Source organism: Stegastes partitus, unplaced genomic scaffold (assembly GCF_000690725.1).
Source record: "Stegastes partitus isolate 25-593 unplaced genomic scaffold, Stegastes_partitus-1.0.2 Scaffold552, whole genome shotgun sequence".
Taxonomy (NCBI): Eukaryota; Metazoa; Chordata; class Actinopteri; family Pomacentridae; genus Stegastes; species Stegastes partitus.
Genome location: NW_007578283.1, coordinates 30,222 through 45,336, shown reverse-complemented (window position 1 = coordinate 45,336; position 15,115 = coordinate 30,222). Strand labels below are relative to the sequence as shown.

The 15,115-nt window shown below is 39.4% G+C and overlaps 1 protein-coding gene across 1 annotated transcript in view; it reads left to right on the top strand.

Moving 5' to 3' along the window:
- LOC103362059 (collagen alpha-1(XIV) chain-like) overlaps positions 1-15,115 on the top strand; it is a gene marked incomplete at its 3' end in the record, with an annotated part of 152,543 nt that overhangs the window by 114,788 nt on the left and 22,640 nt on the right. The window contains exon 19 of the mRNA XM_008288317.1: positions 1,084-1,229. Within this exon, the coding sequence (XP_008286539.1) occupies positions 1,084-1,229 (146 nt within the window). The remainder of the gene's footprint in view (positions 1-1,083; positions 1,230-15,115) is intronic.

Below are 15,115 nucleotides of genomic sequence, written 5' to 3'. Positions count from 1 at the left end.
TTTCTTCTGAACTCCATCGCCTCCATCTTCCTGCACTTCCTCCCCTTCATCCATTTGGTCATTTTAAGACCTCCTCTTCCTCCTTTATCGCTTTAGTATTTGTAACCAACATACTTGATATTCATTTTACCAGACTCAGTGTAACCCTCTGAACTCTCCAAGCAGTTTAAGGGCATCATTTGCTCCTGTTGCACTTTTATTCACTGTGGACTCATTTTTTACTACAACATAAAGTCCTGTACCTCCATGAAAACAGCACAACCATCGCTAGAAGTAGAGAGAACTTGGAAATGTCTTTTGTGCAGTATAACCACGTTGAAAGGCCAGAAATTCTAAAAAAAAAAAAAAAACCTGGATTCTACATCCTACATGACATTTCTTCAAATGTCCACGTGTGACCAAAGAGGAAAGTGGGGACTCTACGCACAACAGATATTTTACTTTTCGCATTTTTGCAACCTATACGAGCATTTTTCACACTCCTTTACACATCAATTCTAGTAAGATGTGTCACAGTGCTAAACGTATCCAAACCTATAATAGAGGTGCAGGACTTTATATTGCAGTGAAAAATGAGGCCACAGTGATGTAACATGCCACAGGTGCAAAAAACATCCAGAGTTCAGAAGCTCTAGAGTAATGTTTATTCAGTATTTTTATGTTGAGCATAACTGTGCAGTCGTAAAAGTGATCATTTAGATTTGAACTTTTCCTCTGAAGTGATACAACAAGTAGAGTGTAAAGGTGACAATATGTAAAAATGTCCTCATAACTTCTTTTTACAACTTCTGAATGATGTTGGGGATAAATCAGAGCTCCAGATTATCAGGCAGCTAAAATCTGATTCCAAGTTTTCACTGTTAGCGTTTGTAAATTCTCACTCGGAAGGCGAATCTCCCATCATAACGGATGTCAGATATTTTTTCCAAGGAAAAGTTTTGATGCCGATATGAATTTGAGCAAATTAAATGCCAAAATGATATGATCGGACCATTTTTTTGTGATGTGACAGTTCAGAGAGTTGACGTTTGACTCGGTGATCTGCAGTGTGATTTTTTTTTTCCCCTCCCTCTGGTCCTGCAGCTCCTCGTTACGGAGTGAGGAATATGAGGGTCGATGAGGAAACCACCTTCAGCCTGCGGGTGTCCTGGCAGGCTGTCGACTACAGAAACGTCCGAAATTATCGACTGAGCTACATCAGCGTGAAGGGAGACCGGGCAGAGGAGACGGTAAGACGCTGGGAGAGTGTTTGCTTTATTTTCCACAGGAACTTCTGAGTGACGTCCATTGAGTTTCCTTTCGTATTTTCTCTTTGGATTCTCTCAAACTAACCGGAACATATAGTGGATCACTTCAAGCCACCAGGCCTTTGGTTTTATAACTTTATCTTGGTGGATTGCCATTTTCAAAATCAGTGCTGACAGTTGAGTGACACGTGCAGCTGACTGTAATTGCATCAACTTAATTCTATCTAAGTGGTAATAATTGCACATACAAAAAAAAATCACGCTTGGGGCTATCAAATGGTTGAGAAACGTCTGAAAAGTTTATGAAGCCTTCACTGATGGCAGCATTCACTCGGGTAACCCAAAACCCAGCACAAAAAACGAGTCGAAGGCGCATCGGAACATCCAGAGAGGTTTCTCGAACCCCTATTGGTTTATATCCACTTTTAACCAGCACTGTATGGAGGGTTGTAATCTCCTGGTGGACTAGTCGATTGGTTAATCCGATACACTGCCATATTGGTGGCTTGTGGGGAGTTTGTTTCTCTTTGTGGTGGTTTTGTGTCTCATTGGGGTTTCTTTGTGTCTCTGTGGTTCTTTTGAGTCACTTTTGGGAGGCTTTGTATCTCTTTGGAGTCAATCTGTATCACTTTCTGGATTTTTTTTTGTCTCTTAGGGGTTAGTGTGTGTCTCTTTGTGGTCATTTTGTGTCTCTGTGGCTATTTAGTGTCTCTTTGTGGTTGTTTGTGTCTCTTGGGGTCTATTTGTATCTATTTGGGGTTATTTTATGTCTCTTTGTGGTTGTTTTGTGTCTCTTTTTGGTGCTTTTGTCTCTGTTGTCATTTTGCATCTCTTTGTGATGGTCTTAAATCTTTTAGGTCATTTTGTGTCTATTTATGGTGGGGGTTTTTTGTCTCTGTGATGGTTTTTTGTTTCTTTCTAGTCAATTTGGTTGTATTTGTGGGAATTTTGTATCTGTAGCCATTTTGTGTCTCTTTGTGGAGGTTTTGTGTCTTTTGGGGTCTACTCTGGGTTATATTGTGTCTCTTTGGGGTCTATTTATGTTTCTTTGTGGTAATTTAGTGTCTGTTTTGTGTCTCTCTGTGGTAGTTTTGTATCTCCTTCTGCACTAGAGAAGACTGGTTTCCAGCTCTATGCATCCTCTACAGCTGGAATAAACTGCAGCTGGAAACACTGCTTCCACTAAGGACCTGCAAGGAAAGGCTCTATCATGAGCAATATCGAAAAAAACATCCATAGGATTATAGAGTGATATAAAAGAAGATATTTAGTTCCTTATTTCACAATATGATGCAAGTTTAAACGACCACACACATCTCAAGTTACATTTTGGCACTTCGGGCCATGAAATCAACGTTCATTTGACATTTTAATGTATTCCTGCCAAGCATGCTCACACACAGTTATCTGCACACACAAACACGCATGAGGCAAATCTCCAGCAGACAATGAGCGCAAGCATTTGCATCGGTGTTTGTTTTCTGTAAAAGTCTTTTTCTCTTTCTGCCGGTGTGCTGTGGCTCATTAGTGTGAAAACCTGCCATTCTCTCTCTCATGAAACCAACCTTTTGAAGATCTGCCACCGTTTTCATCATCATTATCTTCCCCTCCTCTCTTCTCCTGACGAGACTCAGAAATCCTGCCATCAACTTCAGCAAACTCTGCCTTTGTCTGCGCTCCCGCCTTCTCTCCAAGGAGGAGTTTTAATCTGAAGGCCTGCCATCATCTTCATCAATAATCTCCCTTCCCTCTGTTGACGCTCTCTTCGCTCCTTCCATCGCTTCCCAAATGCTAAGTCGTTACCCAACTGCCCAACTGAGTCAGACTCAAAACTTTCTACTGACTACAGCTTGTGCAACTTCTATGCAACCTGCACTACGTCTAAACTGTTAGTTATCAAAACCGGTCCTGCAGCATGAGAACATGGGAACTACAAAGGCAGCAGCAGAACAAGATGCTTCCTGGTGAGCTCTGGAGATTGGCTCTTTTGGTTCGAGAAATCAAAAATCAAAAACAGCAGGTGTCCATATATGATTTGAAAGCTGACGTCTGCTTATAGTTTTATGTGTCTGCTGTTGATGCTTCCTGGCGGTGTTTGTGTGTTTTCACTTCAGTCTCCCTTTCGGTGGAGCTTCAGTATGGCAGGAGTAGGATTAGTGAAAAAGGCCTCGGTCAACTGAAATCAAGCCCATTTCATAAAAAAATCAGCAAGTTGCCTGTAGATTAACTAAGTGTTCCACAGATTGCACTCTACCTGAAAGCCATATTAACAGAAGTTCATTCTAAATCAACATAAAAAGTTAGTTTTAGAAGCATGTTAACTAATTTCATTCATAGAACCAGACCACTTGCCCGCATTCATATGATTTCTGAGCTATTTCTATTCTTTCTGAGACTGTATCAACTACCAATCCCAAGTAACGCAAACAATGCAAGTTAGCCTCCAGTTGGATGTCGACCTTTTGACTTTTGTCCATCTGTTGGAACAAAATGCAGCCACGTCTGTTTTTTTGTTGTGTGTGTGGTTTTTTTGTTTCTGTTTGTTGGCTTTTTTTGTCTTTTTGGCTTTCTTTTTTATTTTTTCTTTTTTTTGTCTTTTTTTCTGTGTGTTGTGTTTTTTTGTTTTTTGTTGGCCTTTTTTGTTGTTTTTGGTTGTTTTTGCTTTTCTTTTTGGTTGTTTTACATTTGTTTGTGTTCATTTTGTGTCTCTTTTTTAGCCAGCTTTTATGTTTTTCCGGGCTTTTTGTATCTCATTGTCTCTATTTGTGGTTGTTTTGCATCTCTTTGCAGCCATGTTGCGTCTAGTCATGATCCTTTTCTGTGTCTCAGGGGTGGTTTTATCTCCAGTTTGCATCGAACTAGCATCTATTTGTCTTCGTTTTGCATCTCTTCTTATTTTATTCTGTCTGCCGGTGGTCAATGGGTTTCTCTCTTTGGTCAAGTTATGCATCTTTGTAGTTTTTGGCTCTTGTGATCTCGTGAGTTTGTTGTTGTTTTATTGGTCTTACATGGTGTCAGTTTCTTTAAAGCAGACTCAAAATAAGTCAAAAATCATGGATTAATCCCAGAAGGCTGTTGATGCAGGGCTTTTCTTGTTATTGGTAACACTAGACATCGACCTAGACACTACAGTCCTACAAAAACTTCTGTCATGCCAGAAATCCATCTGATTGCTGATCGTTCAGGCAATTAATCCTTAAATCCTCTTTCCACTGCACATCAACCTGATCGGCCCAATTTTAAGTCAGTTGCGGGAGACGAGTTCGGGGCTAAAAATCAAGCCTTAAATCTCTACAGTGTCAGTCCGTCTTTGGATTCGAGGTCAAATCACAGTCCAGACACTACAACAAGTGTTTTAACTGCAGTTCAGGGTAGTAAAGATTTTTGGCAAGTCTCTTCTCATTTTTAGAATGCTTATCTTGACCAAACTGAGTTGGTCTTGTAAAAATGAGGTCACTAATTTATTTTCATTCAAATCCAGCTGTTTCACACACACTCCAGAATTGAAATAAAATAAAAAATACACACATCTGTAAATTGTGTCTTCATTGGGAGAGGGTATTATCTGATATTCAATGTTTTAAACTATTCTTTTCATGTGTTCTTACACTGAAATAAAACTCTTTTTATATGACTTTAATCCTCTGAAGCCTAAACCCCACTGATAGGTTTAAAAGACATCTTATCTTTACAAAAAAAATAAAAAATCATACTATTTATCAGCACCGGAAACTGTGAAAAGAAAGAGAATTGTCAGACTTTCACCTTTTCGATGGTCCAAGAACTACTCATCTGTGACGTGAAGTTCCATCAGGAAACTTATCTATGTCCAAGTTTACAATCACATTATTTAATCTAAGTTAGTTTATTCCACAACATTTTTTTTTTAAAATTGCCAAAAATAAACTTTATGCCCTGACCAGATCCTGTAAAATACAAAAAATGTTGTGCTCTGTTGGGCAAGCGGGAAGTCACTCTTGATTCAGCTGTAATGAACAGCCATGTGGCCAAAATGGAGGGACTGTTATGTTGAGCTGGGCTGAACTTCAGGCAGTGTTTACACGAAACAGAGTGGAAACACATTTAAAGTATAAGTAGTAATACATTTAAGATATCTAGAGTCATCCCCTATGTTATTGATCTTGATTCCACATTTTTCCAATTTTTAATCATTAAGGTAATTCAATTTTCTTTTGTTTCTAGTTTTTGTAATTACAGCTTTGCCAGACTGCNTTTTTACAGACTTTGGTTGGTGCGAAAGATTGTTTTTGGTAATTTTGAGGAAGATATGAAATAGAGTGATTTTGAAGCAATAATCCACATTTTAAGCTGAGATTCAGTGAAGGTTCCTGTCAAGACGTCTCATCACCGATGATTAGTTCAGGTTCAAAGCTGAAAATGTGTTTCTTTGTTCCTTTTTTTAAGTTTCTGGCTCGGACAAATGCTGTAATTATAATGATTTTTGTAAGAAGATAATGTGCTTTTTAAAGGGTTTTGGTGTTCACTGAGTTTCTCACTCAGTGAGCTGCTTCATTTTCATTCATATCTCTGCCTTCAGAAGCCCCTCAGCCCTCATCTCATCCAGTCATTCAGCTGTTGTTTCTTCCATTGTCAGGACAAAATGTGCTTTAATGAGCACTGCAGTGAAAAGACACTATAGTGGATGCAAATGGGAAAAAATCAGCATGATAGAGATTAAAGATGAAAGCCCTTTTACCAAAATCGACCCAATACAAGGAATGAATACGAGATCATCAGAGCAGACGATATGCAGCACAAACACAGACGGTTAGAGTTTCTGTTCTCTAGTTTTCAGTGTTTTAAAAACAAATTGTTTTCACATTTAATACAATTTTCATGTCAGTTGACACGTATTTGCCAACTTTTATACATACGTGTCAGAAAGAACAGAAATGGTTTTTTTTCACTTTTTCGCATGCTTGACTGAACATTCAATCCTTTTTGATATTTTACATTTACTTATTCAACAATAGTACAAAAACATGGTAATGTTCTTCTGGAAAAAGTAAGTATATCCTGCGCCTGAGAAGCTGGTGTTGCCTCCTTCAGCAGAAGTTCCTTCTTGTAGATGTTTTGCATAATTGTCCACCAGACTGTGACAATGGCCTGCAGAGGTTCTTGACCATTCTTCCTGCAAAATTCCTTCACGTGCAGAATGTTTGTGGGTTTTCTTGCATGTTCCGTCCATTTCAAACCCAACCGCAACATTTCAGTGGGATTTAAATCAGGGCTTTGACCAGACCTTTTGTTCTTTTTAAGCCTTTCCTTGGTGGACTTGCTGGTCTGCTGTCCTGTTAAAAGGTCCACTTAAAGCTTAATTTCGGCTTCAGACAGATGTTTTAAAGCACGCTTTGATCGGATGCAGCATTCTCAGTTGAGTCAGTGATTGTAAGCTACCCAGTCCCTGAGGCAGTGAAGCAACCTCAAACATAACATTTCCACCACCGTGCTTCACAGTTGTTGTGAGGTTCTTCTCCTGAAAAGCAGCTGTTGACTGCTGCTGTGGACAAACAGGGCTGTTTTTGATTTGTTCTGTCCAGAGAACATTTTTCCAGAAGTCCTGCTTTTTGTTTATTGGCTATTTTCAGTTTTGTTGTTGTTTGAACAACAAAGACTTTTTTTTTTTCTTTCTGGCATGCCTTGCTTGCAGATTGAATTTGTGCATCAACAAGTGCAGAGATACCTGTAGATCCTGGGATGAAATGTAGGGCTTCTAATGATAACAAAGGCTCCACCATTGGCATCAAATCTGGAACCCTTGAGGGTGTATTTACGTTTTCCATAGTAGTGATCTGATTTGTTTTTATCAATTTAAATGACGAGAATGATCGCAAAAGGTCAGTTTTGTTTGACTATTTATCCTTTCTTATTTGTTTGGAGCCCTAAACCCACTCACCCGAATGACCCTTCGAACTCCAAATCCCATAGATGAGTTTCAAGGGTCTGGGTTTTGTTTTTGTTTTGTTTTTTAATTCAAAATTTTGCCTTTTACCTTTTACCACAGCAGGAAACTGCAAAACCAGGAAGAATTGCAGAATTTTCGACTTTCTGACAGCCCTACTTATTTGTTACGTGCCTTTCTGTTGGGAAACGTACCCAAATCTAAGCTTAAAAAAATCAGGATATTTAATCAAAATCCCTTTTTCAACATTTCACTGAAAATTCTGCAAAAATACATCGTTTACACCAGATTCTGCGGGGAAAAAAAAATCTAAATTGTGCACCCAAGAGCTCTTAGTGACTCAGCTGCAACCAACAGTCATGTGACTAAAATCCAGAGGTTTCAGCTGAACTTCAGGTAGTATTTACAGAGTCGAATGGAGACACGACAGAAGAAAATTAAAATTGCAAGTGTTAAAATATCCACAGCATATAGAGACACCATTTTTCTAGTCTTGAGAACTGCTGTGGGTAAATATGGTGAATCCAGGTTTTTCACATTTTTGTAAAATAAGTAATCAAAGAAATTCAACTTTATTATTATTTTTTCTTTTCTGGTTTATGGCATTAAAACTGTGCCGTGCTGCACACTAAACATTTTTTGAGTTCTCTATTTCTAGTCATGACTGTGCTATCTCTATAGAGGACTTTATATTGCAGAAACTGCTTGGTGTTCAGACAGTTAAAGAATAAAAGCTGGTAGTAATGAAAAGCAAAGAACAAGAGCATTTTTAAAACTTTTTGAGAAAAGCTTCACTTTACAGACATTCAGAGGACTCCTGCTGAGCCGCAGCATCATCTAAATGCTTTCCTTTTTAATGTGGAAGACACCTTTATGTGGATTCTTTTGGAAACTTTTGAGACTTACCTATCTCTAAACTTTTTAATTTCCCATCCTTCCCGTTCCTACGCTGACCCCGACACCACCTCCAGACGCTGTTTCTCCCCTACTTCCTCTCTGCTGCTTTGTCTTTACTCTGACCCTCGGTATAATTGAGGTGAAGCAACGGTGGCGGCGATCAGGTTTTTTTTCTTTTTCTAAAAAAAAAAGACAACAGATCTTTAATTCTAAGCGGAAAAGTTTCTGAGCATCAGAGTGAATCGGATTCTGTGGCTGAATTTTAAAAAGTAAGGGCAGGAGCGTTTTTTCTTTCCTTTTTTTTTTTTTTTTTAGACCTTTGTCGTACCTCAGAGACGGCATGAAAAAATGAAAGAGACAGAGGAAGTAGAGACAGAGCCTGAGGGAGTGTGAGTGATGTAATGAGGTTCTGTCCACTTTATAATTAAAATACTGCAGTCCAATAACCCTTGTTCCAAACCCCACGAGTGTGTGTGGAATCATGAGCCATGATAGCAGCAGCTCTGTTTAAATCAGACTTCTTATTAAGGCTCGGCTGTGTTTGTTTTGTGTTCCTGCTGCTGAATGAGGATGAACACAACAGCATATGCCAGAATCCTGTCATTCTTACCGAATGAGGTATAAATTGAACCCAATAATAATTTCTGAGAGCTTGTTGTGACGATGAACTTCAAGAAGGAGATCATTCGGATGGAAAGGAAGTGACACGAGCATTTGACATTAAACACAAAAAAGACAAAGGAAAAGTGAACTTTCTTAGATTACTTGTTGTACAAAAGTTTTTTTAAAAAAACAACATATAATCAACATGTACAGTATTTTGCCACGTGTTACTGATACTGGAAGAAAAAAAAATAAAATAGACCGCTCCACATACTATAGATGTTTTACTACTTGTTTCAATACCTGTTTGTTTTTTGGAATTTTTTAAATGACACTGTAGAATAAAGTTATTTTGATGCAAAATCACAAAAAACGGTAATGTTTCAACACACAGAGCACCAAATACATCTTATAAATAAGAGCAAATAACCATCTCATTAAGATACTGTCATTTTTCATCACTAAAATTGATTTTCTAGCTTTATTTTTTACAGGAGATCACATTTATTTTGTGGAGGATTTTTAAGGTTGAATGAAGATTATGAAAAAAAATGAAATTACCTACAATATCATAATAACAATTGGATAAATTATACACATAATGATGCAGTATTTGAACAGATTACTAGGACTTATTGATATCAAACGCTGATGAAAATACACTCATTCAAAACGTCACACACTCGTGAAAACGTCTTATACGAGATATCTCTAATTTATAAAAAAAATCAATGTAAACCTGCAAACCTCGTTCTTTTCTGCCAATTGTCACTAACTGTATCTAATTTCAGAAATATATTCACAGTTGTAAACTTGATTAAACAGTTTCATCATTAAAATAGGAGGAAATATTTGAAATTATGCTAAATTTGCTCATTTTAATCATCTGTTTAATTAAAAAACTTCATTTTTTTCATAAAACTTGGAATTATGTTGGTTTTCAATGTATTTCTACATTAGACATACACTTTCACACTCTACTTTTGTGGTTTTATAGATTTTTTTTAATCTAAAAAAAATACAGTTAAAAACAAATCTGTGCAATTTAAAGCCAAATTATCAATTTCTTTTACAATACAGTTAAACAGCAAAAAGTTGTGAGACTCACTGAAATAAGAAATTCGATATATTAAGTGTAAGGTGGTGTTGTGTGTGTTTTATTGTTCTTTTGTTGCTCTTTATATTAAACAGAACTAGAAGAACTGAGTGGTTCAAAGTATTTTTTAGAAGTTTCAAATGTATTTTAACAGTCAGTCTGTGTCAAAATAATCTTACATTTCTTCTTCTTCTTCAACAAAAGGAAATTATATGGTTATATATCATTTTACATTCGACCTGTAAATTCACATCTTGTTTTATAACAATCTGTACAATAAAAATGCCATGAAACTACAGTTTTGTTTTACAGTGTAGATTTGTTTTCTGCCCTTTAGTACCACTGATCCCTGCGAGGAACCTGCGTTTCTCAGACGTGGACCACAGCTCCGCCCGGCTCACGTGGGACTCGGCCTCCAGGAAGGTCAAAGGTTACCGAGTCATGTATGTGAAGACCAAAGGAGTCCAGACCAATGAGGTGAGAGGAGGCTGCAGAGGTTAGCAGACCTGTCATGCAGCGAGCAGTTTGCTTCTCCGTGTTGACATCAGAGTGAAGAAACTTGGAAGTCTGAAAGAACTGTGCTGAGTAACTCACTGCATGTTTCTGTGTTTGTTGGAGTTGTCATGTCAACAGTCAGGCTTTGGCACAAAGACCAAACCAAACCACCAAGGTGAAAGTCAAACTTGCTTGATTTTGTGTCTACAGGTGGATGTTGGCAGCGTGACAACCTGGTTGCTAAGAAACCTGACCTCCCTGACCGAGTACACAGTCGGCGTCTTTGCCATCTACGACGAAGGACAAGCCGAGGCCGTGACCGACAGCTTCACCACCAGTAAAATACATGTTATTAGGATGCCGCCTTTCTTATAATAGTCAGCTGTGGTATTATCTTAACCGTGACTGTTGTGTCCGTGCAGAGACTGTCCCGGACCCGATGGATCTGAGCAGCAGTGACGTCTCCACAGACAGATTCAGGGTGTCGTGGAAACACCCGGCTTCGGACGTGGTGCTGTACCGACTCATCTGGACACCCACCGACGGAGGAGACAGTGAGGAGGTTGGTGTTAAGCTCCCAAATATTCATGTTCCTGAGACAACTTTATTTGTGGAAGATGCACAACTGAAATATTATTTTACATATTTATTACAAATTAAAATATTACATATTTTGTTCTAAAAAAAAAAAATCACTTTTCCATTTCCCAGCTGCACGTCAAAGTTTGCTGTCCTCCATTTTTTAAAATATAAACTCACCTTCTAACATACGCAAAATAAGCCTCTGGTGTATTTCTCATTTGTGAAGCTGCTGATAAAATAAATAGATGAGTTTGTCAGGGTTACAGGTTTGGTTCCCACTTGGGTTTCTTGTTACTTTCCCTTGCAGAGCCTTCAACTTAGACATCTTTTGTACTTTCAATCGGTGGGAAATTGCTCAGTGGGCAGGTGTGACATACAGTGTCTGTGTTATTGGCCTTCACTTGTAAACAAGATTCTGACAAACATGAATATTGTTGCTCTTTATCGTAACTTGAAAAGAGCAATTCACTGTGTTCCAGTCGAGCAGCGTCGCCTGAGACGAAAATAATGATTTTCTTTTTCCTTGTTGTCTTTTCCGCCACTACTATCCAAAAGAAATCTGCAAAATAGCCACAACCAAACCTGAACCAGTCAACAACCATGTGTATCTGTCTTTTTCTTGTTCATCGTTGACTAAAACACAGTTTTATCTCATATCTGATACGCATGGATCAGACGAATTCATTAAGATATAAAATAAAGCAGAAGTGAAAAAGGTTCAACTTGTTCTGTCACACCGAGTCTCTGACTGGAAGATAATCTCAGAGATGATAATCCCCAAAGCGAGACGTGTTATCAGCGTCTTCACCTGTTGGTCCTTGATTTGCTGATCTTCGACAGTATCTTTTAACCTTCTGTCTGTACTTTCGCTTCAAATATATTGCTGTGATGTATGAAAATATTTAAACTGAATACAAATATGAACACTGCGTGCAAATAATCTTCTTTTCTGACTTGAAGAAAAAGTTCTGTCTATTGTTGTGGTTAGAAAAGGATGATGCCACAGTGGAGTCAGGTGAGGCTTTCAAGGACGCTGATCAGATAGTGGGACCAGTATACAAGCTCTCCTTTGACGGTAAATATTGGAGGCAAGCCTAAAATGCAGCTTTATTCAAATGACACCAAGCCAAGGTGGATGCTGGATGTTGCATCTGAGGGCTGCAACCAGGCACTTGAACTCAACGCTGTTTTTTGTCTAAGAAATCATTTCAGCAGTTGAAAAGACAATCCACCGCATGACTACAGATTACAGGAACAAGGATCCTCACATCTGACTCCAACATCTACAAAACCGTTCAGCTACAGAGGCCACTGATGAGATTGTTGGTGTGAACAACCGCAGATTATCTGCTCCGGCTGTGCGGAAACACCTGAGGGAAGCTGGTTCTAGATCCTCATCGTCTGCACCCAGGCCTTGATAGAACAGTATAATAGGCTGCAGTGGACAACCAGTCGCATTCATTGGACACTAGAGAGATGGAAGGCGTTTTTTTTGGGCTGATGGATCTCATTTGTAGCTGTACAGAGCAGATGGCAATCATGACAGACGTATTTGTGGTCATACAGGGGAATGCTATGCAGATGTCAATGGCCTGCGGAGGCGAATGAGTAACATATCTGAATTTAATCAATGGCAATGTCAATGCCCAGCAATATCAAAATAAAATCCTCAAGTCCTGCTCATTTGCCGCCATCACTTGACGTCTCAACAAGACTCATGTCTCCAGAAGATGCACTGCCCTTGAAGAAGCTGAAAAGGTTCTAGTCTTATGACAGCCTGCAGACTGTTTAGACATCCAACATTTATCGGACACTTTGGATGTCCAACAACAACATTCAGTCCCACAAAATGTCCATCAACTTCACCAAGCCCGTCATGGAAAGTGGGACAACACTCATGCAAACATGCATCAACAACCTCATTAACTCGACACCCATCCAACATCTTTAGGACGCTTTGGATGTCCAACAACATCATCCATCACCACAAAATGTCCATCAACTTCACTGAGCCCTTCACCGNTTTGTTTCTAGTTTTTGTAATTACAGCTTTGCCAGACTGCACAAAATGCAATTTCAACTTTTCTCTACTTCTAGTCATCATTGTGCTGTTTCTATGAGGTGCATGACTTAATATTGCAGTGAAAAATGAGCCCACAGTGAGTAAAAATGTGCCCAAAAAAACTGCTTCAATGGGTTTAACATACTTCCTTTGCCCATCTTTGTTTTTTGTTGCAGATAGTAATCCCCAGTACATCAGGTTAATGAATGTCAGATTTGTCCAATATTCTGCCGTATTTTAGCGACTTTCAGCTGACAGGTGTGTGTGTGTCTGTGTGCGTCGACTCTGGACACCGGTACCACATCAGCCTTTTCATCCCGACAATAAAGAGCCGCCAGCTGCTCGCATCGGCGGCTTGTTAAATGAGATCTCTTATCAAAGTGCGAACAGCTGTGGGCTCTGTTTGGCAGTCCGGTCAGGTTATGAATCATCAAGTGCTGCACTCAATAGCTGTCATTTAGATGTCTATCTGCTAGGAGAAAAAAAAAAAAAACAACAAAACCGGCAGGCCTCCTCCGCTGCTTTGTTCAAAGCAAGTTTCACTCTGAGAATTTTTTTTTGGCTGCCAAGGGAGAGCCTCTAAACAAAAAGACGAAATTTCAGAAAACAACTTGTTTATATGTTAGTTTTTGATTTCTGGGTGGTAATTGTCCCATTGTCCATCTTCACTGATGGAATCTGGTGTCAAACTGCGAATAACTAAAGATCGCCAGTCACATGTTGGCACTGTAGCTGTAACTAAATCACATCAAGCTTGATTAAGCTGCAGATTTCATGCAGCAATTTCATGCAAAGTGTTTTCAAACATCATTACAAACCGTTCAGCGTCATAGAAACAGACAGACATAGAATGTGTTCAGTGTTGTTAAACCAAATCTACAAGGTGCTACAGTTTCTTTCTTTGCAAACTTTGACGCGTCTAGTGAAAGGAAAGTAATACCTCATTGATAACTGTGTTCACACATGTTCCCCTTTTAGGCTTTTTTTGTGGTTTTGTGTCTTTAGGATTGCCCACCACACATCAGCTCTCGTGTCTGTCACAATATAAACTAGTAAAGAGGCTCCAAATTCCTCAAACTTTCTATTTGGAGAGCTTCTGTCTCAGTTTTCATCCCTTTTTGACTCCTCTCCTTTCTTGTGTTCCTCTGACGGAGCAATCAGGGGAGACAACAGTAGTCTGTGATTTGTTCTCTTTTCACTACTTTTATCGCTAACGTTCACTGATTCGTGTCAACCAGCTGTTCTACGTCATTTGCGCTCAAATCACAATTCCCAGTGTTTCTATTTGAATTTTCCTCACGGCCAAACAGAAATCACAGTGCTGGCTGAATTCAAAAACCAGTAAGTCTGCTAAAGATGCACCTATCAGCTGTCATTGTTGCTCACTCAAATTTTGGACGCATTGTGCAGAAGGTGCATGAAGGAGAGTCGAGCATATATTTAACAGGAAGCTTCTCAGATTATTTTTTGCTTTTTGCTGCTTTGTCCTGCACCTCTATGAACACGGCACAACCATGACTAGAAGGAGGGAGAAGTCTTTTGTGCAGCCTGACAAACAGGGTTTTCTCCTCTGCAACTGTTTCTCCTCGTCCTGAGACTTCCAGGACTTTCCCCGCTTATGCTTGCTCGGGCATCATGACCTTTATTTCAACCTACACAGAGTGCAGAGAGAGAGCTTGTGCATAAGGCAAGAAATTTGTTTCAATTTCTGTATCCTGTAGGTTGGAGAATAATTCTTTAGGAGGTGAGGAACCAAATATTCTTCAGTGAAGACCAGCATTTATACTCGACATGCATCCATCCATTTTTGTCTGGGGTCAAGGACACTGCTTGGTGGTTAGCACCGTCGCCTCTCAGCTAGAAGATCCCCAGTTCGAGTCATGGTTAGGACGCCTGGGGTCTGTCTGTGTGGAGTTTTTCCAGCTTCCTCTCACAGTTAATTGGTGATTCTAAACTGTGTGATTGTGTGTGCTTGGTTGTCTGTCTCTCAGTGTATCCCAGACTGGCGATCTGTCCAGGGTGTCCCCTTCCTTCACCCTGAGTCGGTTCAGATAGACTCCAGCCCCCCTGCGACCCTAATGAGGACCATAGATAATGGATAGATGTCTGGGATTAGCTCTCCATGGCGACAGCCTAACCAGGGTATTCCAGATATTCCTCTCTCCAGCACTGTTTCCGGCTCCCAGACCAGATGACATATGTAGTTCCTT